This window comes from Plecotus auritus (assembly GCF_963455305.1).
Source record: "Plecotus auritus genome assembly, chromosome: 1".
Taxonomy (NCBI): domain Eukaryota; kingdom Metazoa; phylum Chordata; class Mammalia; order Chiroptera; family Vespertilionidae; genus Plecotus; species Plecotus auritus.
The window spans coordinates 11,533,612-11,551,251 of record NC_137770.1 but is presented as its reverse complement, the minus strand read 5'-3'; the positions used below and the strand labels follow the sequence as shown (position 1 = coordinate 11,551,251).

The 17,640-nt window shown below is 40.6% G+C and overlaps 1 protein-coding gene across 1 annotated transcript in view; it reads left to right on the top strand.

Moving 5' to 3' along the window:
- The window catches only part of BTBD7 (BTB domain containing 7), an 84,269-nt gene that overhangs the window by 50,777 nt on the left and 15,852 nt on the right, over positions 1–17,640 (top strand). The window contains exons 4-7 of the mRNA XM_080657007.1: positions 5,184–5,392; positions 6,855–6,930; positions 14,491–14,651; positions 16,987–17,130. Coding sequence (XP_080513133.1) covers positions 5,184–5,392; positions 6,855–6,930; positions 14,491–14,651; positions 16,987–17,130 — 590 coding nt within the window. The remainder of the gene's footprint in view (positions 1–5,183; positions 5,393–6,854; positions 6,931–14,490; positions 14,652–16,986; positions 17,131–17,640) is intronic.

The following is a 17,640-nucleotide window of genomic DNA, read 5'->3' as shown; positions in this document are numbered from 1 at the left end:
TTTCACTTAAAATAATGCAGTTAGGGTCTGTCCATGTCACAAATGGCAGTTTTCTTTTTATGGCTGAATAATACTCCATTTTATATATACAGGGTGGGACAAAAGTAGGTTTATGGTTGTTCACATGAAAAATAATACAATAATCTACACTAATAAAAGAGAAAGATGCAATTGACCGTACCTTCGCGACACCCACCAGCCAATCAGGAATGGGTATACAAATTAAACCAACAAAGATGGAAGGTTAATTTGCATACGCAGGCATTCCACACCACCCCAGCCGTTCTGGGCCTCTGGGCAGCATGGGAAGGCAGAAAGGCGGCTCCGGGCCTGAGCAAAGGCAGAAAGGTGGCTCCTGGCCAGAGCAAAGGCGGTGTCGGCAGCCAGGAAGGCCCATCCTTGCATGAATCTTCGTGCATCGGGCCTCTAGTTAATAAATAATAATACAAAAATAAGCTCTTTGTTTTGCATACTCACAACTATAAATCTTCTTTTGCCTTACCCTCTGTAACACATTTTCTTTATCCATTCATCTGTTGATGGACACTTGAGTTGTTTCCATGTTTTGGCTACTGTGAATAATGCTGCAATGAATATAGGAACACAGGTATCTCTTTGAGATAGTGATTTCATCATCTTTGGATAAATGTACCTGGAAGAGGGATTGCTACATCATATGGTAGTTCTATTTTTAATCAGAGTAGCCTCCATACTGTTTTTTTGTAGTGGCTGTATCAATTTACATTTCCACTAACAGTGCACCAGGGTTCCCTTTTCTCCACATCCTCGCTAATAGTATCTCTTGGCTCTTTGATAATGGCCTAACAGGTGAGATTATTTCTCATTGTAGTTTTCATTTACATTTACCTGATGATTAGTGATATGAGCACCTTTTTATGTATTAGTTGGCCATTTGTATGTCTTTAGAAAAACGTCTTTTCAAATCCCCTATGTTTTAATCAGATTGTTTGCTATTGAGATGTATCAATTTCTTATATATTTTGGATATTAACTCCTTATTAGATACATAGTATGCAAATATTTCTCCCATTCTGTAAGTTGCCTTTCATTTTGCTGATTGTTTCTTTTTCTGTACAGAGGCATTTTTAGTTTGATATCCCACTGGTTAATTTTTTGCTTTTAGTGCCACATCCAAAAAGTCATTTCCAAAACCAATATCAAGAAGCTATTTTCTGAAGTTTTCTTCTAAGAATTTTATAGTTTCAGGTCTTGCATTTAAGTTCTTAATCCATTTTGAGTTAATTTTTATGAGTGATATAGTGATTCAATTTCATTGGAGGGGGTGGATTTAAAATAAGAATAGGGTGGTCAGTAATTGATGGTAGCTTGCATATGGGCTTCAGGAGAAGGACTCAATAATAGTACTCAGGTTTCTGGCTTTGGTGACCGGGGAGATGAGATATCTTTCTTTATATTGATTGATTGATTTTATTGATTTGAGAAAAATACCCATATGTTGTTGTTCCACTTATTTATGCTTTCATTGGTTGCTGCTTGTATGTGCCCTGAGCAGGGATCAAATCTGTAATCTTAGCATATCCGGATGATGCTCTATCCAATGGAACTACCCAGCCAGGGCTAGATATCCTTCTTTTTTAAAAAATAGGTTCTAAAAACGGGGTACTAGATTTCTCAAGTAAAATTAATGATTTTTGAATTTGAGATGTCTGCAGAATTTTCATGTGGATCTCTTCAGTGGGAAGTTTAAGGAGTGAGTCTGGGAATTAGAGAGCTCGGGGCTGGGACTGTAGACTTGAAAGTCATAAGGATTCAGTGCAAGTTAAGAGCGTGGAGGCAGATGACATCACCCAGGAAAGTGTGTGGTTAAAGGAGCTGTGCATTCACAGAACTTGGCAATAGGTACTCTAGAATGTTGGAATAAATGAAGGGTGTCAAGGGTACAGTCTCATTTCAACCTCATAATAACCCTAAGTTAGGAGTTTAACACAAATGAGAACATTTCAGACTCAGCGAGGTTAAGTGACTGGTTCTAAGTGGTCAAAGTGGGATTTCTAGTCCAATCGGTATGGTTTCAAAACCCATTATTTTTCTTACCATGTCTTATTTCTTTGTAAACCTCTAGGTTAATATCATTAGTTTTCTTTATTTACCTCTGCCAGTATCCTGGCTTAGTAGGGTTGTGATACATCCTTTTAAATTACTGGTCTGTGTGTGTGTGTGTGTGTGTGTGTGTTTCTAATTTCCTCTGCTTCATTCCAAAACACATCTATCAGATTGACTTATACTCAATTCTAGTCCAATGCCTACCTTAAAACAACAGACTTGACAGAAGTCCTCCACTGGCTACTGGGAGAGAGGCCTGTTCTCCTCAGCGTGGTATTCAGGCTCACTATAAAACCACAAGAACTATTCAGAACCTTTCCATATTTATCAGTTCTCATCAGCACATATTCATGTCTTTGGGTGGTGTTTACATGCAGATTTTATTGTGGTGGTCTCGGTGTTCTTTATAAGGATTTCATTTTAATGTTTAAATTAAATTTTAATCTTTAGATTTAATTACTCTTATGTTTACTGTTACATTTTTCTAAAAATGACTTTATCTTTGTGGCGAAAGCAGCCTAAATGTCATCTGACCTTAGTTCCATATCTAGTATAGGGGTTTTTTGTCTTCTGTTTCTAATGTGATGAGTCAGCCTTTGCTCCTACATTTTTCAATAAGGATCCTTTTTATGAGGGGAGGAGAGGAGAGCAATTCTAATTGTTAGAAACTTGAAATTAGAAATATTTCTTAATATTGAGTCAAGATCCTTCTTTTAACATCTATTTGATTCCCAGGACCTGCCCTAGGAACAACAGAGAAGTCAGTCCTTTCTCCTTTGCCTCACGAAGATCCATCCACTTAACTGCCACGCATCCAAAACAGACACCATCCCCACACGCCACAATATTTTGAATTTAGCGTCTTTAGACACTTATGGCGTACAAAGGGTTAAAGATAGCTTAGTCTCTCCTTAGAGACATAAGCGAAATAATATTGTTTGCTTGGGCCTTTTCTCCTATGACAAGTCTTAAACTTTCTCCTCTGAGGATTCTGGAGTTTTGTTAGTGCCCTATCTTAAAACACAGGGCCCAGTGCAGAACATACACCCTGCAGGGGAGCAGTGCAAAGTTATTCCTTTGATTAGTACTCTATGCATGGTTTTTTGTTTTTGTTTTTAAGAATAGTTTATTGATTTTTAGAGAGGAAGGAAGAGGGAGAAAGAAAAACATCAGTGTGAGAGCACAGTATCAATTGGCTGTCTCCTGCACGCTTCCTACCAGGGATCAAGTCCGCAACCAGGACATGTGCTCTTGACCAGGAATCAAGCCCACCACCTCCTGATGCAGGGGACGACGTGCAACCAACTGAACCCCAGCAGCCAGGGCAATGCTTATATCTTAAAAGTCTGATATTGCTTCAGCTTTATAGCAGCCATGTTATATTTTACATTCATTCACTTAATACCCAGATATTATTTTTACGTAGGTGGTAGTTAAGCTAACTCTCCCCTGTCATCTACTGTGTAATTGATTTTCTTTGATCTAATTATAGAACTTATATTTTTCCTAATTATATTTCATCTTCATTTTGACCCATCATTTTATCCAATTATAATCATGTTATCTAGTGGGTTGTTAACTATGTTTCCCAGTTTTAGGGCATCTGGAGATTTTGAAGCATACTTTCCATGTCTTCTGTTCAAGTTCTTGATAAACATCACAAAAACTGAGACTTGCCAGTGCATCCCCCAAGTTAATCAGTGCTACTGACAAATGGTTCTGTTAATCATTGTTCTGTCATCCATCTACATCTCTTCATTATATCTGCAAAGATCTCATTTGTACATTCAACAGATTTTTATTTAGCATATACCATGTACAAGAAAAGAAGGTGCTAGAGATAGAGTGAAGACAGCAGTCCGTTTTGTGGAGCTAACAATCTAGAAATAACAGGAAGTATTTTATTAAATGTTCTGCAGAAGATAGGTTACACATTTCTCTGTGATATTCTCCTTACCAGAAAAGGGAATAATGAAGCATTACTTTTGCAGAGTTTATATTGGCTACTAATGATTTGTCACCTGAAAATGGGATTCATTACCTTTCTCTTCACCTTTCATAGTCTCACAGTAATTTTGAGCTTTGGAAGTCTTTGGAGTTCATTGATGTACTTTCTTTTGGCTATATCTTTTACAGCCCTCACACCCCCGGGCCCCCCACATTATCAGGGTCCTTTTTAATTTTTTAGTAAACTTAGTTATGAAGAATTTCTGACCAACTTTAGCCATTTTCTCTTCTACAATCTTTGTTGCTCAGATTTTATTTATATTTTATATTTTGAAATGATCTTTCCTAAAGAAAATAGCTGGCTAGCCTCAGATTTTTTTCCCCTTCCCCCTTCCCTCTCCCCCCCTTCCCCCTTCTCCCCTTCCCCCTCCCCTTCCCTTTCCCCCTTCCCCCCCTCCCCTTTCTCCCTCTCCCTCCCCTTTTACCCTCCCCCCTTTCCCCCTTCCCCTCCCCCTCCCCTTCCTTTCTAGCTCTTAAGTCACTCGAGGATCCTGATCCTTTTCTTCTTTTCATTTAAACTACTTATTTCTTTTTAATTCACCAGAATTAATCCCAGATGAGCATCAAACTGCAAAATTTTATCTGTATTCTGATAAAAAGGCAAGTTTTTTTATTAGGGTGATACAAAGAGCATATGTCCTCATAGTTCATAGATAGAAGATAGCCCACCTTCTTCTTTGCAAGTGCAGGTTCTTGTTATCAGTCAGTTGTCATCCATATTCTTCCTCTGGCAAATTCCTACAACTCTATCATTTCTACCTAATTTTCTTTCCCTTTGGTTCAATATCCTCCACTTTAGTGCCGTATTCAAATTGTGGGGATTTTCACATAGCTATTTTCTTAAACAATTGTGAGGATTCCCTGCCTTTTCTATGGATCTGTCTCTGGAACAGCAGATTTCCTATAGAAGTCATAGTCTATTGTTACTTACTATTATCCCATCCCACCAAGTCTTGGTGATTTCCATGAGATTTTATTTATCTCCTTGTTCTTTTTTACTATGGCTACTTTTAGGTATAGTGTCAAACACACTAATGTTCATTGAGTAATATTTATGATTAATCTCAAGAAGTATTTGCCTTCTTTTTTAGGCTGTGAGGATATCATTGCTGAGAGCATCTCATTAGATACCTTAATTGCCATCCTCAAGTGGAGCTCTCATCCATATGGCTCTAAATGGGTGCACCGACAAGCTTTACATTTCCTCTGTGAGGAATTTTCCCAGGTCATGACTTCGGATGTTTTTTATGAGCTCAGCAAAGACCATCTACTTACTGCTATCCAGTCTGACTACCTACAGGTAACCATTTATACACCTCTCAGATTCATTGTCATTCATATGTGCGCCAAGAAACCCATCTGTACTCTGTTGTTCTCCCATCTAGGGAGATCAACCTACCCAGGAATGCCCGCTTCACATTTGTACAACAAAGCCTTATGGCACTCTGGCCCTTCATGCACTCTGACAACATTGTGAGCCGTTCTGGGTCCTGACTAACCACACCAAAGGGTTGAGGTAGTAGGCAGGGTCAGAAGCACATCCCAACAGTGATTTTCTTGGCTTCCACGAATAGTGAATTCACTATACATATACAGTTTCTTATTTTTGGTGGAGTGTGAGATACTTAAGCTGTAGACAGTAGTTTAAGCAGCACAAAGTAGTAGTAGTAATATTTGATCTACTCAAATACGCCTAAAAACTGTATGTGTGTACTACCAAAGTATAATAATGTTTTCAACTACTTATTTTTAATCCAAAACAATTTTTAGCAAATTCTGTGTTCTTGACTTATATATCTATCTATAATTTGGTAACTAAAACTAACAGATTTAAAATATTGCAAAAGTATTTTTAGGTATGTTCAAGCTTAATTTTCTTTTGCATTGGTTGTATGAATATGATGCAGAAAATTGTACAACAGTTTTAAAAGTTATGAAGACAAAAACCCATTAAACCATATACTTTCTAAAGTTTTACTAGAGAAATTATAAAATGCTTTCATCTCAGAAGTGCAGTGAAAAGTTAAATAAGTCATTTAGTATCTGTGCTCTGATTGCAGCACAACTGTTGTCATGTTGGATTTGATTTACTAAGATCTGTGTTTATTAACCTTGTTTTACTGTCTTGTCCAGACTGCATGCATCATGGAAGTTAGGATTTGTCAGTTCTCAGATTATTATCTTTGGGAGCTTTGTGTTTCTTCTTAGAAAAACCTTGGAGAGAAGCCTAGATTTGCTTTAAGATGTTAGATAAAATATGAAGAAATGAGGGGCACCTTGGCATTTCACACATTGTGCTTAAAGGGTCTTAAAATCAGTAGAATATCTTGTGGGGATTGTTCCTGCAGGAGATAGTAGCCACACTGTATCCCTAATTCTTTAATTTTTATTTCTTTATCTCCATCTTGTCCCAAAAAGAAATTAAGGCAGCTGTATAGAGACCATATAGTAAGATAAAATAAATTTAAAATAGGTGAAGAAAACAAGATAAAGAAAAAAATAAAGATGGAAATAAGAATAAAAAATTTAGTTGGAGCTAAGAGTGAGATTACTGGGCAAAACCCATGTAATGAATGCAATCTTTGTATTTGCTATTGACGGACAAAAAGTTTAACTGGAACATTTCAGACAGCCAGTGTAGAGTGAAATGTGGTAGGCAAGTTGCATGTTGTATTGACTTTATGACCTAGGAGAAGTCATTAATGAAATTAACCACTTATCTAATTTCACCAAAATAAGTATAAACCATTTTTTTATTATAGGCAAGTGAACAAGATATCCTTAAATACCTGATTAAATGGGGTGAGCACCAGCTGATGAAAAGAATAGCAGACAGAGGTAAGCTTGCACTGTTTTTCCTAAAAGCTTACTGACAGGATGCTGCATGTCAGTCTTGACAATAATCACTGTTGCCTAGTGAAAAGAAAAATTTTTACATTTGGCAAAATCCTTTAGTGGAGTGGAGGGTATACTACTCTGTTAGAAATAAATATACCACCAACTTATGTTTTACAGCTTTAGAAGGATACTTTTTTTTATAATTGATTTTTAGAGAGGAAGAGAGAGAGAAACAACAGTTTGTTGTTCTACTCATCCATGCATTCATTGGTTGATTCTTGTATATGCTTTGACTGGGGATTGAACCCACAACCATAGCATATTGGACAGTGCTCTAGCAACTGAGCTACCCGGCCAGGGCAGAATACTTTTAATGTTATCTTTCTATGTGCTTAATATTAAATGTTGACTGATTTACAGTAGTAGTAGAAATGAAATAATTAAAGTATTATAATGCATATTGTTGATGAAAATGTTCTGGAATTAGAGAGTGGAGATGGGTGCACAAAGTAAATTTATTAAAAAACCAGTCTTCTTCTAAAATGGTGAGTTTTATGTTATGTGAATTTTACCTCAATAAAAAAATATATATGACTACCCAAAAAAAGCATATTTGCTGTTTATTTTTAAATTTGTGGAAGGTAAGGGAGAAATAATAATTTTAAGTGGCCTCCAATTGGGACTACTTTAGAAAAGATGGAAGCATCATATGAAGGAGGTGAACTTTCAACTTTGGAAGCTGATTCTTTTATTTATATCTAGGATTGGTCTACCCCCCTGTACTCCTCTCTTCATAGGATATTGTATTCCTATGTAACAAAAAACTTTAATTAGAAAAATTAAATGCAATCTTTCCTTCCCTGTCATTTTTCAACAGCTTTATTTAGATACTAGAGGCCCAGTGCACAAAATTCATGCACTCGGGGTGGAAGGGGGTCCCTCAGCTCGGCCTGCGTCCTCTCACAGTCCGGGAGCCCTCAGGGGCGGGAGGTGACTGGTGATTAGGGGAAGGCAACACCCCCATCACACCTCTTTTGCTGCCACTGCCGGCAGTGCAAGCCTCGGCCGGCCCTGGTTACCTGAGCCTCGGCCGGCCCTGGTTACCTGAGCCTCGGGTGGCCCTAGGCGGCTGGGCAGCCGCCATCTGAGGCTTGCCTGTGCCTTGGGCCAGCCCTGGGCGCCTGGGCAGCTGACATCCGAGGCTTGCCTGCGCCTCGGGCTGGCCCTGGGCAGCTGGGGGGCTGAGGGGACTGGGGGACTCCAGAGGCAGGCACACAGAGTGGCTGGACCTGCCTGGGGGCAGGCCTGGCCGTGCCGTGCGCCCGCTGCCCCGGCAATGCTGAGGGGACTGGGCGCCGCCATCTTGTGGCTGTGGGCGCCACCATCTTTGAGGGCGTGGCAGTCAATTAGCATATTCCCTCCTTATTGGCTGTGGGTGCTGCCATCTTTTGTGAGGGTGTGACAGTCAATTAGCATATTCCATCTTTATTAGATAGAATAACTTACATACCACAAAGTTCACTTTAAAGTGTTCAAGTCAGTAATTTTTAGTAATAAGTTTATAGAGTTGTTTTGCCACATTTTTTAATATATAAAAATATCAAGCTAGCCTGCCTTTAAACCTTTTTATATATATCTCTTTAATACACTACTACTCAAGTATTAGGGAACAAAAGCAGTCTTCCCATTTGATTTCATTTATTTCTCTGTGGCCTGCAAAAGCCTTTAGAAATTCAAAGATTTGAAATTTTTAATAAAATAACCATTACTATTAATTTGGGACATTTTTATAATGCCAGTATACAGTCTGTCCCCCTTACCTGAAGATTGTGTATTTGCAAATTCACCTACTTGCTTAAATGTATTTGCATTTCCCAAATCAGTACTCTTTTTTTTTTTTTCTTTATTGACTAAGGCAGGGGTCCTCAAACTTTTTAAGCAGGGGTCCAGTTCACTGTCCCTCAGACCGTTGGAGGGCCAGACTATAGTTTAAAAAAAATACTATGAACAAATTCCTATGTGCACTGCGGGCCCGGGACGAGTCAGCTGCTAAGCAGGACAGGCAGCGGCACCCGGCGGGCCGGATAAATGTCTTCGGTGGGCCACATGTGGCCCCCGGGCCGTAGTTTGAGGACCCCTGGACTAAGGTATCACATATTTGTCCTCATTCCCCCATTCCCATCCCAAACCCCTCCCCACGCATGCCCCCACCCCCCTGTTGTCCGTAACCACTGGTTAGGCTTATATGCATGCATACAAGTCCTTTGATTGATCTCTCCCCCTTACCCCCACCCTCCCCTACCTTCCCTCTGAGGTTTGACAATCTGATCGATGCTTCCCTCTCTCTGGGTCTGTTTTTGTTCATCAGTTTATGTTGTTCATTATTTCCCCTAGATGAGAGATCATGTGATAACTAGAAATACACTTATAAGAACCAAAAATGAGACAAGCAATAATGGTTATGCTGAGAGGCAAATGAATCAGTCTGTAGCCCAAATCAGTACTTTTAACACTTTCATGGGCATTTGCAGACATGTGCAGAGTGACAAAAAAATTTGAGTCTCCTGGTGCATATGTTCTCACTTCAATGTGAAACAAGGTGATGCTTTGCCTTCTTGTTTCTGCTCTCATATTGTAAACATGTCCTTTCACAGTGTATTTAGTGCCATGTTTTTCGCATTCTTATGAGGTTTGGGGGATAATCTCACTGTTTAAAATGGCCTCCAAGTGTATTGCTTAGTGCTGTCTAATGTTCCTAAGCACACGAAGGCTGTGATGTGCCTCACAGAGATAATGTGTGTTAGATAAGCTTTGTTCAGGTATGAGTTATCTGTTGGCCATGAGTTCAGTGTTAATGAATCAACATATATATTACTAAGGTTTCTTTAAACAGAAACACACATAAGACAAACTTATATCCTGATCAGTTGGCAAAAATGTGACCAAAGACTCACTGGAACATACCCCTGTGTTTCCTTAGGAGCAGTGATTCAGCATTCACAGCGGCTTTATAGAACACTAGAGGCCCGTTGCATGAAATTCGTGCATGGGTGGGGTCCCTAGGCCTGGCTGGCGATCAGGACCTGGCCAATCGGGGCCCAGTGGCCCCAGCAGGGTCGGGAGAGGAGGCGACAGTCTCCGGACTGGGTGCGGAAGGAACAGACGCCAGTGCCGCCACCGCACAGTTCCCTGGCTCCCACCCTCCTCCTTCCCTCGCCGCTGTGCTGCCACTGCGGTGGGCAGGCAGCGGGTCAATTGGGGTCTGGCTAGGGTGGGAGGAACGGGGCATGGGACATTGGTCGCAGGCACCAAGGAAGGAACCAGCCCTTGGTCCCCCTGGGAAAAGGGCTGCATCCGCTGCCACCCATTCCCAGTTTCCTACCCCAGCCCGGGGCTGAAAGGCCCCAGCGGGGTTGAGAGAGGAGCTGACAGTCGCCGGGCTGGACAAGGAAGGAACGGACGCCTGATGCCCACATTGTCACTTCACGGTTCCCTGCTTCCCCCCTCTTCCCTTGCTTCCGTGATGCCACTGCGGCAGGCGGGCGGTGGGCCAATAGGGACTTGCCGGTCGCGGGGAGGGACAGGGTGTGGATGGTTGGCCGCTAGCCCTAAGGAGGGACCTGGCCCTCAGCCCCCCTTGGAAAGGGGCTGCACCTGCTGCCACCCACTCCCGGTTCCCTGTCCCAGCCCAGGGTTTGGCCCTGATCAGGCGATTGGGGCCTGCTGGCCTGGGGGAGGGACTGTGGGAGGTTGGCTGGCTGAGGGAGGTTGACTGTGAGAGTGCACTGACCACCAGGGGGCAGTTCCTGCGTTGAGTGCCTGCCCCCTGGTGGTCCTTGCGCACCATAACGACTGGTCGTTCCGGTCTATTAGGCTTTTATATATAGCCTAGAGGCCCGGTGCACGAATTTGTGCATAGGTAAGGTCCCTTTGGGTGGCCTGCAGGGATCAGGCTGAAACCCACAGTCCAATGTTGCCTGCAGATCCTACATGCTGCTCCCACTCATTCCGGCCCCACTGTGCATGCCAGGGGCGCGCCCAGTCAGTCCCAATCAGTTGAGGCTCGCACTGCCAGAGCAGCGCTCGCCAGCCATGAGCCCTGCATCTGGCGCCCTCCAAAAGGGAGTGTGCTGCGGTATCGGGCTGAAACCGGCTCTTCAACACCCCCCGAGGGTTCCCGGATTGCGAGAGGGCACAGGCCAGGCTGAGGGACCCCACCGGTGCATGATCAGGCCAGGCTGAGGGACCGTGGGAGAGCTCCAGGGCATGTCTGGCCCATCTCGCTCAGTTCCGATCGACCAGACCCCAGCAGCAAGCTAACCTACTGGTCAGAGCATCTGCCCCCTGATGGTCAGTACACATCATAGGCACTGGTCGACCAGTCGACTGTCTGCCCCCTTGTGGTCAGTGCACGTTATAGCGAGCAGTTGAGCAGCCTTAGCATATCATTAGCATATTACTCTTTGATTGGTTGTTCTGTCGTTCGGTCTATTACAGCCTTGGGAAAACTACAGCCCGCGGGCCGGATCCGGCTGTTCTATCTGGTTCTCTTGCTCTCCCCTCCGCTCCTTTGCTTTGAATTTATATTAGTTCACACAAACACTCCATCCATGCTTTTGTTCCGGCCCTCCGGTCCAGTTTAAGAACCCATTGTGGCCCTCGAGTCAAAAAGTTTGCCCACCCCTGGTCTATTAGCATATTACCCTTTTATTATATAGGAGGATATATATACTAGAGGCCCGGTTCACGAATTTGTGCACGGGGGTGGGGTGTCCCTCAACCTAGCCTGCACCCTCTCCAGTCTGGGACCCCTTGGGGGACATCCCTCTCACAATCCGGGACTGCTGGCTCTCAACCGCTCACCTGCCTGCCTGCCTGCCTGCCTGCCTGCCTGATTGCCTCTAACCACTTATGCCTGCCAGCCTGATCACCCCCTAACCACTCCCCTGCTGGCCTGATTGATGCCTAACTGCTCCCCTGCCGGCCTGATTTCCCCCAACTGTCCTCCCCTGCCAGCCTGATCAGCCCCAACTGTCTCCCCTGCAGGCCTGATTGCCCCAAACTGCCCTCCCCTGCAGGCCTGGTCCCCCCCCCCCCCAACTGTCCTCCCCTGCACACCTGGTTTCCCCCAGCTGCCCTCCCCTGCCGGCCCAATCGCCCCCAATGCCATCCCATGCTGGCCTGTTTGTCCACAACTACCCTCCCCTGCTGGCCTGATCGCCCACAACTGCCCTCCCCTGCCAGCCATCTTGTGGTGATCATCTTGTGGTGGCTATCTTATGATGAAGCGAGGTCGGCCATCTTGTGGCAACGTCGTGCGATGCCACCTAGGCTTTTATTATATAGGACATATATATATATAGAGAGAGAGACAGAGACAGAGACAGAGACAGAGACAGAGACTAGAGGCCCGATGCATGAGAGAGAGAGAGACTAGAGGCCCGATGCATGAAATTTGTGCACTCAGGGGGAGTCCCCCAGCCCAACCTGTGCCCTCTCCCAGTCTGGGGTGCTTGCAGTCCGGGACACCTTGCTCTTTACTGCCCACCTACAGTGCTCTCCAGCTATGAGCCCATCTTCTGCATCGAGCATCTGGTGGTCAATGCGTGTCATAGCGACTGGTCATTCTGCTGTTCAGTCAATTTGCATCTTAGGGTTTTATTATATAGGACTCGAGGCCCAATGCATGAAACTCATGCAAGAGTAGGCCTTCCTTCCCCTGGCTGCTGGCACTGGCTTTCCTCTGGCACCCAGGAACCTGGCTTCCATCCAGCTACCGGCAGGCACCTGGGACCAGGGCTTTCCTCACAGCCCCGGCTTCATCTGGAAGGTCATCTGGAAGGATGTCCGGTCTAATTAGCATATTATGCTTTTATTATCATAGATAGTTGGCCAAGTAACAAGAATTGGGTGTATGTCATGTTACATAATCATTATAGCCATAGGTTTTTGTTTGTTTGTTTTCATGACATAAGATTGGTAATGCCATATTTATTTGGGCAGATAATGACCATCTTGATAAAATTCCCTTAAAGTAGTAGCTTTCAGCCCTGGTCAGGTTGGTTGGAGCGTCGTCCCATACCCTGGAAGGTTGTGGGTTCAATTGAGGCACTTACTGATCAATGTTTCTCTCTCCCTTTCTCTCTCTATCTCAAATCAATTAAAAACATATCCTTGAGCAAGGGTTGAAAAAAAAAATAGTTTTCTGACTGGGTTAGAATGTCAGGCTCTTTTACAGGGATAAGAAGGAAGCTAAGCAAACTGGATTACACCTTTATTTCAGTCACCCTCATAGATTAGGGTTCTGACCTTACCTGTTATATATTTGGGAGTTTAATGTAAGATTTCATTTGAAAACACTACTAAAGAAAAAAAGTTTTTTTTTGAAAAGCAATGCCTTGTATAAGTATGAAGCCAGATCATAGCAAGGTGAGGACAAAAACCTTTTTCACACACTTGCAGCAATTTTATTGCACACAACTGCAGTAAAAGCTTAACTTCTCAAAAACAATCTCTTTACCTACCTATCACATGATTTAAGGGAAATACCAGTTTGCCTACAGACTTTGCAAAGTATCTGGCATTTATATTCGTGAATAATAAAGATCTCCTTTTTAAAAAAATACACCCCCTAGATTAAAGACATGATTAAAGATTCCCAACATTTATGTAAAATTTTCCCACCTCAGTAATGGTAAACATGTAAATCTTCCCCTTTCACTAATACCCACTAAAGAAAACCTTTATTCTCGGATCTGGACAATGGAAATATACATGTCAGAGATTCAAGGGTTCATTTATATGCAGGAACATTCCCATTTTATGGAAATTTGAGAGACTAGCAAAGAATTTTAGAGTGTACCTTATTTGTTGCCAGGAGATTAATATTTTGTTAAGTTCCTTTTAAATAAATGGTAGCCTAATGAGTGTACCATTAATCTACAGTGACCAGAAATAGCACTTGCTCTACATTGTCCTTATTGTGCTAAAATCTGGTCACAAAAGTGAGAAAGCTTAAGAAAAAGCCCTCGGTCAAACTAGATTTTAATAGATTATCATCTTTTCCTTTGAGTTAGTGTACAGAAAAAAATCCTCTATTCTGTAGTGCAGGAAAACCATAAAAGAATGTTACTGTACTGTTGACACCATGCTTTTTCTCTGTCAGAACATTTTTATTAACTAAACTTCATAAAACATAAACATAATTTGCCTTGTCAGTGTGGCTCAGCAGTTAAGCATCAACTCAGGAACCAAGAAGTCACTGGTTTGATTCCTGGACAGGGCACATGCCCAGGTTTTGGGCTCAATCCCCAGTGGAGGCCAGTCGATGATGTTCCTCTCTCAGATCAGTGATGTTTCTCTATCATCGATGTTTCTATCTCTCTATCCTTCTCCCTTCCTCTCTAAAAATCAATAAAAACTTTTATAAAAACATAAGTTATAACCCTTTTTAAAGCAGGTGTACTTAAGTATAAATAATGGTACTGAAAATATACTAGAAAAGAAAGCCTTTTTCTGAAAATTTGGATTTGGTTGGAGACTTCATTTTCTGTCTCATAGAGCCAAACTTACTGAGTGGCACTGCTCATAGTGTGAACAAAAGAGGTGTGAAAAGACGAGACCTGGACATTGAAGAGCTTCGAGAGATCCTTTCGTCTCTCTTACCTTTTGTTCGCGTTGAACACATCTTACCTATAAACAGTGAAGTCCTAAGTGATGCAGTAAGTGTCTGTCTTCATTTATCCCTTCCATGTAAAGAAAATGCACTAAAATGTATAGGCTTATCTTTGTTTATCATTGTAAATAATTCTACTAACAGAGTATTGTGAAACTGAATTCATTGAAATCAGAGACAGATGTCTGTTTTGTACTATATTATATCCCCCGGCCCCCATACCTGGCACATGGCACAAATAAATGTTTGGTGAATGAGAGTTGAAAGCGTATATCATTGTTACTTTTGCAAAAGGATAGTTTCTTAGGGTTTAATTTAGCATTTATCAGTGTAGATCAAGTATATCCTTATTAAAAAAGGAAAGGGTAGAAATTACCTTAGGGGAGACTCTTCAAGAACAGGAATAAATCAGAAAACAGGAGGAAAGGAGAATGAATGGTTCAGTGTAAAAAGGCTGAATGAATCTTATAATGGTATTTCAGTTAAAAATTAATGGAGCCGATTTTGTTAATTTTATTTTTTAAGTGAATTTTTAAACTAATAGAATTCAGATTAATGGCTGGGAAGAGAATTATTATAAATATTAGTTCCTCATACATTGGTTTATAACTTTAATGTAATGCTGTAAACACAATAGTTTTTTCAAGTTCCCTAAAAAGAACGTAATTAAATATGGATAACTCTTCCAGAATGTAAAGCACATTTTAAAAGGCTAATATATAATCTATGATGCTAGCATAACAGGCAAGACAAAATAGCCTAGAAAAAGATCCTAATTAATAAAAGAATTAAACATAATAAATGAGCTATCACAAATCAGTGTGGTGCTAGATGAACTGATGAATGGGGAAGGGAGGAAATTTGTTTAAAGTTAAACCCTCATTTCATTTGCACAGAAAATTAATTCCTGTTAGATTGAAGAATTAAATATTAAATTGAACATGGAAAACTAGAAGAAAACAAATATTTATGGAATCTCTGATTAGAAAAATGTGCAATCTCATTAGTAATCACATACCCCAAAGAAAGCAAAATAAAACAGTAAGTTATCATTTTTTCACCTATTAGGTCAGTGATTTTTGAAATAATATTACTATCCCATAGGAGAAGTATAGCTGGTACGTTGATTACATTGTCATTAAATATTTAGAATTAGTCTAAATATCCAAGAACAGGGAAAATAAGTAAATTATAGTACAACTACTCAACAGAATATTTTGCTGTCCTGAACAGTGGTTATAATTACTAATAGCGCATCATGGAAAATGCTGATAATGGAATATAATTTTAGAAAGAAGGATATAAAATGTGTATTTTATGTATTCTAGAATGCAGTTATGTTAAAATTCATTTGAAAAAAGGAAGGAAATATAGCAACAATATTATAGTTGTAATAAATTAGAGTTAGGAGTTTTTTCTCTAAATACCACCTACTGCTAATTTTATTAGTGAAAAATAATTTTAACTAATGCAGCAATTAGGTGTTTATTATGTTTAACAAGAATAAGATTGGAGAAACAGTGTTCGTTTTTTTTAAAAATCTGAGACTCAAAGCAAGTTGAACCCTGAATTTAACTTAGAAAAATATTGTAGAACTTTGGTTTAGTAGACTTAGAAAAAATTTATTGATACTTTTAACTCCATGGCTATCACATAAGTCCCTAGTAAAAGTTTGGTAATAATAGCTGTAAACCAGAAGTTCTAAGCACTGTACCAAACCCATTTTATCCTCACAGCCACTTTATGTGCTGTGGGTACTTGTTTTATATTCTCCTAGCATAGATGAGGAAACAACAGAGCTACCATAGTTAGCTGTGTGGTGTCACATCTCCAGGGCCATCTAGGAGCCCTTAAAGTGAGGCCCAGGTAAAAGGAAATGTCTTGGTCACAAGGTTGCTAAAGGGAGGCGGAGTTAAAGTTTGAGCCAAGTCTGCCTTCCCCTGGAGGCACTACCCCTAAGCACCATGTACAACTGCCTATATCCTGTACTGTAAATACTAGGGGCCCTCCAGTTCTTGATTTGTCTTGGGGGGTGGGAACTGAGTTGGGGATGGAATCAGTTCCTAGATGATTAAGAAAAAAAATAATAATGGGTTTTATTAAGAATTCTGAAAGTTCAACTCGTTACATTTTTAATTATTATAGCTCTTGTTTTAAAAACCTCATTTCTCTATTTAGAGAAAAAATGGGAAATTATACTGCCTTTTATTTCCAAGTCCTTTAAATATTATTAAACATTTGAAGTTTTTTAAAATTTTACATACATTCCTAAATTTTTATACAAATGGTGGTTTGAACATTTTGATTTGTACGTATAATTATTTTTATGTTATTATTGTAGTGCTACACAAATATCTTTATAAAAAATAATTTTTTTTAAGATGAAAAGAGGCTTGATCAGTACTCCTCCATCAGATATGCTTCCTACATCAGAAGGTGGAAAGTCAAATGCCTGGTTACGGCAAAAAAATGCTGGAATCTATGTTCGTCCTCGACTCTTCTCTCCCTATTTGGAGGAAGCAAAGGTAATGAAAAAGATTTTCAGACATTAGATCACTGTATTATAAACTATAAGAACAAAGATTTTTATCGTGGCATTATATAAATATTTGGAAATGGCCTGAATGTCCAGTAATCAGAAAGTAAACATAAATTCTAGTTTGACTGCTCAGTAGAATACTTTTCTGAAATTTTTAATTATCAAGCATATTTTTATAATTTTGGTCATGTTAAATTGCATTTTACATTTTTCTCATTTTAGTTTTCTTGGAAAATGTTAACTTGAAAAGAAAGTTTTATTTTATTGAAATGGTTATCAGTATTTTGTGATCTTCAGCATGGGAAAATGTCCTGAAAGAAGATTGCACACATTGTGTCTTCCTTCATAAAGTAAAGAATTGCCATCATTTCTTGTAACACATTTCTCTAACACATTCCAGCTGACTGCTGGAATTTGTGTTTAGTTTTATAATAAGTGCACATACTAAGAAAACATTTCAGGTCTATTAAGCAAATAGTTGGCATTATGACTATTA